The sequence below is a fragment of the Lynx canadensis genome, chromosome B4, assembly GCF_007474595.2.
Source record: "Lynx canadensis isolate LIC74 chromosome B4, mLynCan4.pri.v2, whole genome shotgun sequence".
In the NCBI taxonomy this organism is placed as follows: Eukaryota; Metazoa; Chordata; class Mammalia; order Carnivora; family Felidae; genus Lynx; species Lynx canadensis.
Window position 1 is genome coordinate 1,772,692 of NC_044309.1, and position 12,277 is coordinate 1,784,968.

At 51.0% G+C, this 12,277-nt stretch overlaps 1 protein-coding gene across 1 annotated transcript; it reads left to right on the forward strand.

Moving 5' to 3' along the window:
• The first annotated feature begins 4,723 nt into the window (after window positions 1-4,723).
• Window positions 4,724-5,767, forward strand: LOC115518050 (splicing factor 3A subunit 2-like). Its single transcript, XM_030321236.1, has one exon. The coding sequence runs from the start codon at window positions 4,724-4,726 to the stop codon at window positions 5,765-5,767; it is 1,044 nt and encodes a 347-aa protein (XP_030177096.1).
• The last annotated feature ends 6,510 nt before the right edge of the window (window positions 5,768-12,277 follow it).

Sequence of the window (12,277 nt, forward strand, 5' to 3'; positions counted from 1 at the left end):
CGTTCCTCGCCAACCGTTGAAGGCGGTTATTGTATCTGAATGCGCTCTGACAGGTGCACTGTCTTCCTTGACAAGCACCCACCATATTCGTGCAGGACGCGATTCACTCATCAGGAAGAAATTCAACACAGACGGCCATTTATCACTCTTGGAGATCATGGCACTTTGCTTACTTCCTGTTATATTGTTTGGTTGGTAGTGACCTAATAGGTTTCTGACTCTGTATTTAAGGACTTTTCCAAGCGGGGGAAGCATACAAGTTCAAATAAGGCTGTTTCTTTTTTTTTTTTTTTTTTTTTAAATATTTATTTTTGAGAGAGAGAGAGAGAGAGAGACTGGGGGAGGGGTAGAGAGAGACAGAGGGAGACACAGAATCTGAAGCAGGCTCCAGGCTCCGAGCTGTCAGCACAGAGCCTGATGTGGGGCTCAAACCCATAAATCGCGAGATCATGGCCTGAGCCAAAGTTGGACACAACCGACTGAGCCACCCAGGCGCCCCAATAAGGCTCAGTTTCTTAAAAAAAATATATCAATTTTTCAACATGAACTGTTTATAAAAAGAAAATATGTATGAAAATGAATTTGGAAAAGACCTATGGAGGGTGTCTACACAGTCATGGAACTAGTAATTTTACTTGAAAATTGGAATGCTTGTGTGGCTCTGGGGGCATTCTTCTCTGCCTTATAGTGGTTTTAATGCGAGGACAGTGATGTTCTCTCATTCAGTCTTGATTTATATATTTTCACCAAAATCGGTTTTAGGGTGTGGTTTGGGTTTGAGCGTGGAGTAGTGGTCCACACCACGGGCTCTGTTACAGAGGGAACGACTGTGAGGCCCTCGCGCAGTCTGATGGAGGCAGAGGTCGGGACACAGACCCGTGCAGAGAGACGACCACGGGAGGAGACTGCGTCCACACGTCCAGCAGAGAGGCCTGGGGAGGAACCAGCCCTGTCCACACCCGGATCCCGACTCCCTGCCTCCAGGGCGTGAAGAAATAAGTCCGTGTGGTTTAAACCACCCTCCTGTGGTGCTTTGTTATGGAGCTCCATCAAACCAATACAACTGTGCCCCCCCCCAAAAATATACTGAGGTCCTTCTCTCTAGTACCTCAGCCTGTGTGACCTTGCTGGAAATGGGGTCTTTGTAGAGGTGAACAACTTAAAATGAGGCCATTAGGTCGGGACCCAATCCGAAATGACCGGTGTCTCCTGAAAGGCGAACTTTCGCCATCGAGACAGATGCCCCCAGGAGAGAGCTGGCGGGAGACGCGGGGTGCGTGGAGACGGGGTCAGAGCCGGGGTTCCGGGGCCCCCGGAGGGACCTGTCCCCACAGCCTCAGAGGCTCCTGTCTCCTCGCTTCTCAGCCTGACCCGTGCCGGCTGGCTAGCCTTCCCTGGGGATGGCAACTCAGTAGTTGCTGCCATCTGCCATTAAGTGAGGGCGCAGCCAGGAGTCGGCCCGTGGAGCAAAGAGCTCCGACGCATCTCAGGCCGGTTTTCTCTTCCTTCGATCGTACTTCCGTTTCTCCTACTCTCTGTCTCTAGCACGAGACTCTGATGGCCTCCGTTTCCCCTTATCGCTGATGTGTTGGAGCTGGTCTGCAGGGGTGCCCACGTGGTTTTGAACCTTCTTCCTGACTACTTTTGTATGCGGCTAAAGCTTACGTGTTTTATTTCAGTTGAATATCCTCATAAAACTATTGATAAATTATTGGCTATTGAGTGCTCAGCTATTTATTAGTTTTTTTAATGTTTAATTTTGAGAGAGAGAGAGAGAGAGCGAGCACGAGCAGGGGAGGGGTAGAGAGAGACAGAGGGAGATGCAGAATCCGAAGCAGGTTCCAGGCTCTGAGCTGTCAGCACAGAACCTGACGTGGGGCTTGAACCCATGAACGGCGAGATCATGACCTGAGCGGAAGTCGGACCCTTAACCGACTGAGCCGCCCACGCGCCCTTGAATGTTCAGCTAGTGAGTGATGTGTATCGAAATACTCTGTACACTTGAAAGTGCCCTGCGATAATTAGGCACCACGTCTGCACGTATGCCCCTTCTGGTTCGAGTCAGCGGTCCTGGTGAGAGCTGACGCGTATTGTCCACGTCGAGGTAGTTGGTGGAAAAAAGGAGCATCCTTCCAGAGCGCCTGGCTGGGAGCCGTCATCCTGGATGCAACCCTGTGCCAGCATCAGAGCCTGACGTGCAGACGGTGCAGAAACGGTCCCGGGCTGGGCTCGTCTTCCTTCACCGTGGGCATGGCCTCCGTGTCATTGAATTCCTCCCTGGCCCACATCAGTCTGTGCTAATGAGTCAGGGAGGCGGCTCATGAAACCGTCTGTGTGTATCAACGACTTAATAAATAAACTTAAAAGCAAGTAAAGCATCCCTCTTGTAATCACGCCTCCGTTTTTCTAACGGAAGCCTCATTTGCAGGCTTCTAATTGCAGTGAGTTGGCTTTAATTAATGGAATAAATTTTAATGTAATTAATGAGTTGGATTCTTACAGGCACTCTCAGGTGATTATGCACGTTGAGTTTTAAAGATGCGATTTGCATGTTACGAAAATAATCAAAGGGCCTCGGCAGTAGAGGAAAGGTAACGTTTAATTTTGGCTCCCTTACGTCATTTTGTTGCCCGGAGCAGAGTGCAGAGAGCCCTGGGATTCGGGACGTAGTTGTGCCCCGTGCGGCCTTTGAGTTTTCCACTGGGACTTTGTGAGGGAAGCTGGGCCCACCCGCAGTAAGATCGTCTCTCTCTTCAGCTGTTTACCAAGCCCTGAACTCCTCTCTCTCTTGGCAAACACATCCTCTTTTCCAAATTATCCTCCGAAGGTCTTTTAAGAGGCGCGGTTTTGGACGTGTGTTGGAGGAAGACGAGCGTGGGCTGCTGTGATGGAATGCTGTGCCGAGAGGTGACCCCGAGAGCAGGAGGGGGGACAGTTCTTGCAACGGGGAGAGCACCGCCGGTCCCTGGCTTTGTGTGGGGATCCGTCTGCGGGGACAGCGCGTCTAGGCTGCAGGGCGGCAGGGAATGACCTGGCCGAGTCATCAGGCTCCTGGACACACAGAAAGGATGAGACGGGAGAGTTACTTCTGGAGCGATGTGTGCGGACAGAACGGTGGCAGTGAGCACAGAATGCGGTACCCTCTCCCATGGCCTGAACGCCTACGCTGGCGGTGCGTTCTGCGGGGACGTCAGGAAGGACCCCGTGCAGCCCAACTAAAGGAAATAGAATTTAATGTTGTGTTTTCCTAAATGCAAATTCCACTTTTGAGTTGTGTTTTCACCAAAACATAACATTTAGTTTCGCTATTTTATGTATGGTAAAGTGCCCAGAGCGAGTGGCGGAGAGGGGCAGAAGGAGAGAGAATCTCAAACAGACTCTGTGCTGTCAGCACAGAGCCCCACGCAGGACTCGATCCCGTAACCCTGAGGTCATGACTGGAGCTAAGATCAAGAGTTGGACACTCAACCGACTGAGCCACCCAGGCGCCCCATCATGTGGAAGTTTTATAATGCGCAGATTATAATCACTGAGGCAAATATTTTTCAAAATAGATCTGTAGTATTTACTTATTCCATTGATTTCATGTGTAAAAATGTAACATAAAAATTGCTAAAATGTGACCTTCGAAATAAGTGCAACCCTACAATTTTTGCGACATCACATAGATGGAAGTTTCCCCGTGGTTCCTGTGCATCGTTAGCGGGTAAAGACAATCTCCTGTTCTGTGTCTGGTTGAAGGAGCCGGCGAATTCTTTAAGCTGGTTCTGCTACAAAGATCTGTGAACAATGAACATGATTTTAGCCGGTTTATCCAAAGAGTAATACCTTTTTAGAACATACACATCAGGAATATTTTTAGAACAGTAAGATAATTTTCAAAAATCAGTGCACAGTACGAAATGGCAGCCTTCACGTATTTCAGTCCCATTTGTTACGTGAGCAGAAACTTCCAGAAAGTCTAAATGTCTTCTGATCCACCAGACTTAAAGCTCCATAAAATAGCAGCATTCCAGTTTGTAAGAGATTCTGCACGAAGGGGTCCTAGGCAAGCGCCCTCGCTGGTAGAGGCACAGGAGGGTCCGAGGCCGCGTCTGCTTCGTGACACTGTGTGGTTTCTGCTGTCCTCGTGGCTCTTATGTTAGGAGCGCCCATCGTTTACAGAGGGACGGTCTCCTGTGACTGGGGCACGTTTCCAGCATCTGTTCGGTCGGACACACACCTCCTCTGACCCTCCGGCCTCGAACACTGGCTTCCCGGCTGTGTTCCAGGCCCCCTGCCCACCGTCTTCGTGGCCGTCCGCCGAGCCGCTGTGACAGGGAGACACGGAAGGCAGAGGGCCTGTCATGCGCTGTGACCCAGACAGTCCGGGAAAGCATTTTGTTGTGAAAGGACGTGGAGTTAACTACAGAATGAAATCAGGCTGCCTGGGGATTTCGCAGTCGCGTGGGTTGTTACCCTGAGCACACGAAGTACGGATTTTCCTAAAACACGCCCACCCCAAACTCATGGTCTGCCTGTGCCTACCGCCAGCCCCATGTGCGCGCTGTGCACGGCCCTGCTCAGCGCCCCCTGACCCCACGTCCACAGTTCCTTCCCTTTTATTTCGTGGGCGTGTGGCACGTGGTCACTTTCTGCACGGTAGGGTGGATTCAGGACCCCTTTCTTCGTTACCGCCTTCCGGGGGCCAGCCAGCAATCGTGAGCCCATGCGGACAGCAGGCATGTCTGTGCTGTCTCTTCGCTGGCATCCAGGACCCGGCACCCAGCACCCACAGGAGGACCCGGCACCCGGCACTCAGCCCCCAGCACCCACAGGAGGACCCAACACCTGGCACCCAGCCCCTGGCACCCACAGGAGGACCCGGCACCTGGCACCCACAGGAGGACCCAGCCCCTGGCACCCACAGGAGGACCCGGCACCTGGCACCCACAGGAGGACCCAGCCCCTGGCACCCACAGGAGGACCCGGCACCTGGCACCCACAGGAGGACCTAGCACCTGGCACCCAGCCCCCGGCACCCACAGGAGGAACCGGCACCCAGCACCCAGCCCCCGGCACCCACAGGAGGACCCAACACCTGGCACCCAGCCCCTGGCACCCACAGGAGGACCCGGCACCTGGCACCCACAGGAGGACCCAGCACCTGGCACCCAGCCCCTGGCAGCCACAGGAGGACCCGGCACCTGGCACCCAGCCCCCGGCACCCAGCACCCGGCACCCACAGGAGGACCCGGCACCCAGCACCCACAGGAGGACCCGGCACCCGGCACTCAGCCCCCAGCACCCACAGGAGGACCCAACACCTGGCACCCAGCCCCTGGCACCCACAGGAGGACCCGGCACCTGGCACCCAGCCCCCGGCACCCAGCACCCGGCACCCACAGGAGGACCCGGCACCCAGCACCCAGCCCCCGGAACTCACAGGAGGACCCGGCACCTGGCACCCACAGGAGGACCCAGTATCTGGGACCCAACCCCCGGAACCCACAGGAGGACCCAGCACCTGGCACCCACAGGAGGACCCAGTATCTGGGACCCAGCCCCCGGCACCCACAAGAGGACCTGGCACCTGGCACCCACAGGAGGACCTAGCACCTGGCACCCAGCCCCCGGCACCCAGCACCCGGCACCCACAGGAGGACCCAACACCTGGCACCCACAGGAGGACCCGGCACCTGGCACCCACAGGAGGACCCAGTATCTGGGACCCAGCCCCCGGCACCCACAGGAGGACCCGGCACCTGGCACCCACAGGAGGACCTAGCACCTGGCACCCAGCCCCCGGCACCCAGCACCCGGCACCCACAGGAGGAACCGGCACCCAGCACCCAGCCCCCGGCACCCACAGGAGGACCCAACACCTGGCACCCACAGGAGGACCCGGCACCTGGCACCCAGCACCCAGCGCCCACAGGAGGACCCGGGCATCATGGAGGTCCACGCCCAGGCTCGCCGCATTGCACACTACCATGGGAGGCGAGGTTTGCACTGGCTTACACGTACACCCTACGAAATTAGATTAGTAGAAAAGTAAAAAATGCAAAAGGTTGAGTTTTTAGCTGTGAAGAATAAATTTATTTTCTACCCTAAGTGTTTGATATACTTGGGTGACGTTCTCTGCTGATGGGCCTCAGCCGTGCTCTGAGTCCCTGTAAGAGTCCAGGATGCGGTGATCACGGACGGTGGCAGTTGGTTCTGTGGGTGCTGGTGGTAGATTTTCCTTTCCAGGTACATTAAAAAAAATATCCTTCTGGTACCAGGAGATTAGCAGTGTCCCTGTTAGAAAAAAGAAGGGCGGGTTTACTGGTAAGAAAGCTACCCTCGCCCCACAACAAAAATAACGTCTTGGCTGATACCTACACCACGTTTCTGTTCTTTTAGCTGGTTAATCCTGAGAGAGTTTTCTGTGTCCCTCCTGACCTGGGAAAGGTCCTTCCCTGGATGGAGGCAGAGATCAGCATGGGTTAGGAGGAGGAGACACGTGGAGGCTGAGAACAGAACGGATCCCAAAGCCAAAGCAAAGATTTTGCAGCAAAATTGAGTTATTTCGTGTTTGAGTTTTTTTCCACTTGTTATTGTAAACGGAGTGCATTTGCAGCACCGTGGATGAAAAATGTCATTAAATAATTCTTTCTCAAGCGCCTACTGTGTGCGATGCTCTGTGAACTGTCAATTGCAGTATAATTTATAAGCAAATACACACTCACAGACCTCTGCCTGGGAGCTGGGGAGCCGTTTGATCCGATAAGGTGGGAAGGGGTGGCAGAGGACCATCTCCAAACCATGGATCGTGTAATTAGTGTAAAGCTTTTCTCCGCGCTGAGAAGTAATTGTTGGCAGGTGCACGTATCAAAACCGATGCCAAAATGCATAACGTTTGAAGAATTATTATTCTTGTTATCACGACTCCCCTCAGTAATTCTAACTGTCGGATTTTGCTGAGTGATCATATAAAAATAGGTAATGATATAGACTGGTGTTGGATTGTGTCACTGGGTAATTGCATTGTCACATGAAACCGTTACAAACACGGGGTTATTGTTTGCACATCTTCTTGGACACAAAGAAGATGAGCCCATCGCAGAGTCTGGATCAAGACAGGCTGTTACCCACACGGGCTGCGTCCCTATACTAAGGGGTGTCACGGGTGAGCTGACATTGTGTTCGTCTAGGGACAGGCACACCTTCACACAGTGCCAACCGACCGGGGCTTAACCATCTCTCAAACCTCATAATAGAGTGAAGTTTTCATCTACAGGATGAAAAAGACATTCCAACGTACAACTTAAGGAAAACCGAAGGTCGTGTTTACATTAAAGAGATTCTTTTTTCTTTTTTTTTTCTTTTTTTTAACATTTATTTATTTTTGAGACAGAGAGAGACAGAGCATGAATGGGGGAGGGGCAGAGAGAGAGGGAGACACAGAATAGGAAGCAGGCTCCAAGCTCTGAGCTGTCAGCCCAGAGCCCGACGCGGGGCTTGAACTCACGGACCGCGAGATCGTGACCTGAGCTGAAGTCGGACGCTCAACCGACTGAGCCACCCAGATGCCCCAAGAGACTCTTTTTTCTACTCAAGTTGCATTTCATAGGCCGTAAGGAGATTGAACTTTATTGAACCTGAGCAGTCTCATATAAAAATGAGACTTACTTATTCAAAATATTTATTAGTAATGGCAGAAATGTGGGGTGCCTGGGTGGCTCAGTCAGTTGAGTGTCTGACTCTCAATTTCACCTCAGATCATGATCCCCGGGTTGTGGGTTCGAGCCCTGTGTCTGCTTGTGCGTTAAGCATGGAGCCTGTTTGGGATTCTCTGTCTCTCCTTCTCTGTCTGCCCCTCCCTCAATCACTTGTGCTCTCTCTCTCTCTCAAACAAAATTTTTTTAAATGACAGAAATGTAAGTGGGGTGCTCTACGTACAGAAATGTTTTGTTAAGAACTATTAAGACTAGCATACTTTTCTCTGACTTGTTTCTGCATAGTTTCTTCCTGAAACCTCTCCAACACTGTGCGAGCGTCTGGGTGTGTGACGGGCAGAATATTTGTCAGTGACCTTGGCCGCTGAGAATCCCTGCAGAGTCGGGAGCCGTGACGTTGACCTCTAAGAGCCCCCGCAGAGCCAGGAGTCGTGAGGACTGGAAGAGGTTTGCGCTTGACTCTCGGGTGCCTGGAGTGGACTTCTGTGCCTGGTGGACGAGACCCCACTGGTACGACAGGGCTGGGCCAGAAGTCACTCGCACCATTTTCATCAAATCATTATCAGCAGAAGACTCAGTTGCAGCTCTGGTTGTTACTGATGTGGAACAGACGGCCCCAGAGCTTACCGACTGAATGAAACACGCTCACAGAGCCCGCCCCTTCTGTGGGAGATGCCCAGTGTTGGCGATGACCGGCCTTTCTAGCTGCTTCCTGTCGTGACGGGCTCGTTTCTCCGTATTTTCCTCTTACCTCCGTTCACTTCAGCTCAGTGGGTGTTCCCTCTGCCGGTCCATTTCTCCGCAAACGTTGTGTGATTTTAGAAGATACGGGATTCAGTCCATGAACCAAACCCTGATCCCAACCCTGAGACAGGCCTTCTCTGTCCTGGGCTCCATGTGAAGAGACTGAGGGACGTGGGACCGGACCCTTCGCCTTCTGAGAGGCCCTGTATCTAACAACATCTAACAGCGAGTGCTGGGAGCCATGCCCTCATACATGGGAAGGGTTTTGTCCTTGGGAGGGTGTGTGAGGTGAGAATCTTTCTGAGGTCGGAGGTGGCCCCATAGTCACCCCAGGGCCATATTTTTCTGGTCTTTCCTCTGAGGTCCTGTCTTTCTCGAGAGAGAGAAACTGGGGATGAGATAGAGTTTGATCTCCAGACCCAGCAAGTGCTGGCTCATTGATTTCTAGAAGATTCCTCCTGAGATCTGAATAGATTGTTCTCTGTGCCTCTACTTCCTGGCATTTTGCCAAGATCAGCGAGAAGACACGAAGACGGTTCTTCTCCCCAGCGTGCTGCTCGAGTGTCCCGAGCCCCGTCGTTGAGTTACTGTCTGTGTGGGCTCACGTGGGGGCTGCCAGCTTCCCTCCACATCCTGACAACGGTCTGCCTTTCTCCAGCTTCAGGACCATTTTCCCTGTCTTTCCCACGAGCCCTTACTGACAGCCCCCTCAGAACCTTTTGGATTGGCGCTAACACCCCCCGCGAGGGTGTCAACCTCTCATGAATGGCTCCTAGCTCCTCTGCACCACCTGCTGCAAAGCCAGCGCAATCTGGTTTAGATTTAGGGGTGGCTGGAATCACTGAGTTTTCCTTTTCACCACCACGGCCGCTCTGCCTGGGCAGGGACGATTCCAACACCACGGTAGTTAACCTGAGCGTCAGCACAGGGCTCCTCCGTGTGGTCTGCCGGCAACGTGGCGGCTGCAAGGGGTTCCTGTGTCTTCCACGTTGGCTTAGGTCCTCTGGGTGCGCTATGGCTGTGTGCTTTTCCCATGGCTAAGGCAGGAATTCCACTGCGTCCGTGACTCAGCTCTAAAGTCACGTAGCGTTGCTTCTGTGGTGCTTTGCTGAAAGTCCCGGGCCTGCCCAGACACAAGGACGTGGGCCCACCTTGATGGAGTGGTGGTCTCCCTGTAGAAGGAAATGTGGGGTAGGAGACACTGTCCCAGTCGTCTTTGGAACGTCAAGTAGCACAAGGGTACCGTGACAGGTCTACTGCTGTTACATCTCTTTTGCCCCAAACTGGTAGCACAACTAAGAAAACGGTATCTTCACTGTCACATACAAGTTTGTCACCCATGTCCCTCTCTCTCTTTTTCACACCCAGTCCTATCTCTGATACGCTTTTCCGAGGGGCAGTCTACATCTAGGGATCTTATATCTCTGCTTTGCAGTCCCTCACTGCAGCGACCCCACGAAATCACCCCATTCTTACGGTTTGGAGGGCACAACGCCGTGGTTTTGACCTACGACGCAGTGCCACCCAGCAGACCTGGAGAGGCATCCGTCGCGTGTGACTGAGACTGCCTACCCGTTGAACAGCATCTCCCCATTTCTCCCCTGTCCCTCGGCCCCTGGCAACGATCCGTCTACCCTCTGTCTCTGTGAGTTTGACTAGTTTAGATACTCACACACGTGGAACCAGGCAGTACTTGCCCTTCAGTAACTGGCTTATTTCACCCAGCAAAAAGTCCTCCGGGTTCGCCCACGTGGCAGTGTGTGTGTGGTACGATCTCCCCCTCCCTTTAGAGCGGAATACTGGCCCAGCTCTAGGTATGTGGCCCACTTTCTTTATCAACTCATCCATCCATGGATTAGGCTGTGCCCACACCTTGGCCGTTGTGAATTATGGTGCAGTAAACGTGGGAATGCAGACATCTCTGAGATACCGACTTCAGTTCTTTTGGAAGTGGGATTGCTGGATCATATGATCACTTATTTTTCATATTTTGAGGAGTCTCCGTGCCATTTTCTACAGCGGCTGCACCATTTTATATTCTGATCAACAGTGTGTGAGGGTCCCAGTTACTCTGGGGTTCTGGCCAGATTTCATTGCTAAGTTGGCATCTGTGTGGGGACAGGACGTGGGACTCCTACCAAACCACCTTGCTTAGTGCCGGTCCAGGGAGGGGCTAGAGCCCCCTAGCCCGAATGCAGCGAGAGGTCCGTGTATTTGGAGACTTACTCTAGGTATTGCCCCTCATTTTCTGGCCGAGATTTGTTTTACTACTACTGGTTATGTTTTCCAGATTAATTGGAACGTATAAAAATATATTTGTCTGCCAGCCTAAATATTATTATTTGTTCTTAAAACAAAAGCAAGTCAACCATATGTCTAAGTGCTTCAGAAATGGTTTCTTTTTAAATTGGCCCATCTTGAATAACATATGTGTGTATCATCTTCTTTAAGTGAGAAGGAGGGAGTAGCCCGTTATGGAACCTTTACAGTTTGGCGTTTTCCAAATAGGAACAATTTATGTTGTCATATTATATTCCTTTTGCTTTGGGAAACATTTCTCCTTAGAAAACACACGCAGTCTGCTTATTTTATACTAGAGTCTCAATACATGTGTTTGAACATGTAAGAGGTAGAAAAGTCAATGATTGTTATTCGAGTGTCTGCCATAAAATCGCACAAACACACATATACAAACAAACAATAATCTGGTGTAAGAAAATGCTAAGGTCTGTGTTTGATATCAAGGTGAAGAATACAGCTTTATAAAATCAAATATATGGAAACTTTTTTTTTTAAATTATAACTCAAATTTTCTTTCTTGGTATGCTTACCCTGGAAAGACTACAAATTCATCTTAATTAGCATTAATTTCTTTAATTTTCACATTGGTCTTAATTTCTTTAAATTTTTTTTAACATTATGCATTTTCGAGAGTGAGAGAGACAGAGCATGAGTGGGGGAGGGGCAGAGAGAGTGGGAGACACAGAATCAGAAGCAGGCTCCAGGCTCTGAGCTGTCAGCCCAGAGCCCGACGCGGGGCTGGAACTCACGGACCGCGAGATCATGACCTGAGCTGAAGTCGGACGCTCGACCGACTGAGCCACCCAGGCACTCCGGTTTTAATTTCTTTTAAAATAACACCGTGGGCTGTAGAGTGGTGGTTGATGTACACACAGACTTGAACCCCTTGAATTATCAAACATCATTTGAATTATCCAAGACCTTATTTTAAAGGCCTAAAATGACAACTACATGGATAACAAAAGATGTGTGACATACATAGGCCTCGAAATTCATTTAAGGACAAAAAATTTACAATTATACACGTTTATGTAAGTGTCAATTCATCTAAGCTAGATCAAGTAACACGTCAAACGGTAATGCTGATTTCTAGAAAACAGGTTGTGGGATTGCGTGGTGAATCTTCTCTCTGTTTTGATTTATTTGATTTTTCTCCAGTGAGACTATATACACACATTACTTCCGTAATTAAGAAAAACAAGCACACGTGAATTAAAACCTTGCACTGAGACACGTACGTCTTTACGACTGCTTCGATCACAGGTGAAGCACATGGCTGTGACGCCTGTGGCTCAGGAGGAGGGACAGATAGCAGTTTGATGTTCGTGCGTCTCTCTTGGCCACATCAAGCTTATTTACCCCATGATACTAGAACTCACTCGTGTCCTCCCACGTGGAGGGGTGACTGACTTTTTCGGATGCTTCTAACTTTGTGTTAGATACTCAGTAGTGTCCTAAAAGGCAACAATTAGAAGAAGCCTGTTTTATCAGACTAATAACCGGTGGGAAAAGATTTGAGATGATTTAAAATT

Bases quoted from the DNA above. Each gene is read 5' to 3' on its own strand.
- LOC115518050 (XM_030321236.1), top strand. From the start codon at position 4,724: ATGTCTGTGCTGTCTCTTCGCTGGCATCCAGGACCCGGCACCCAGCAC.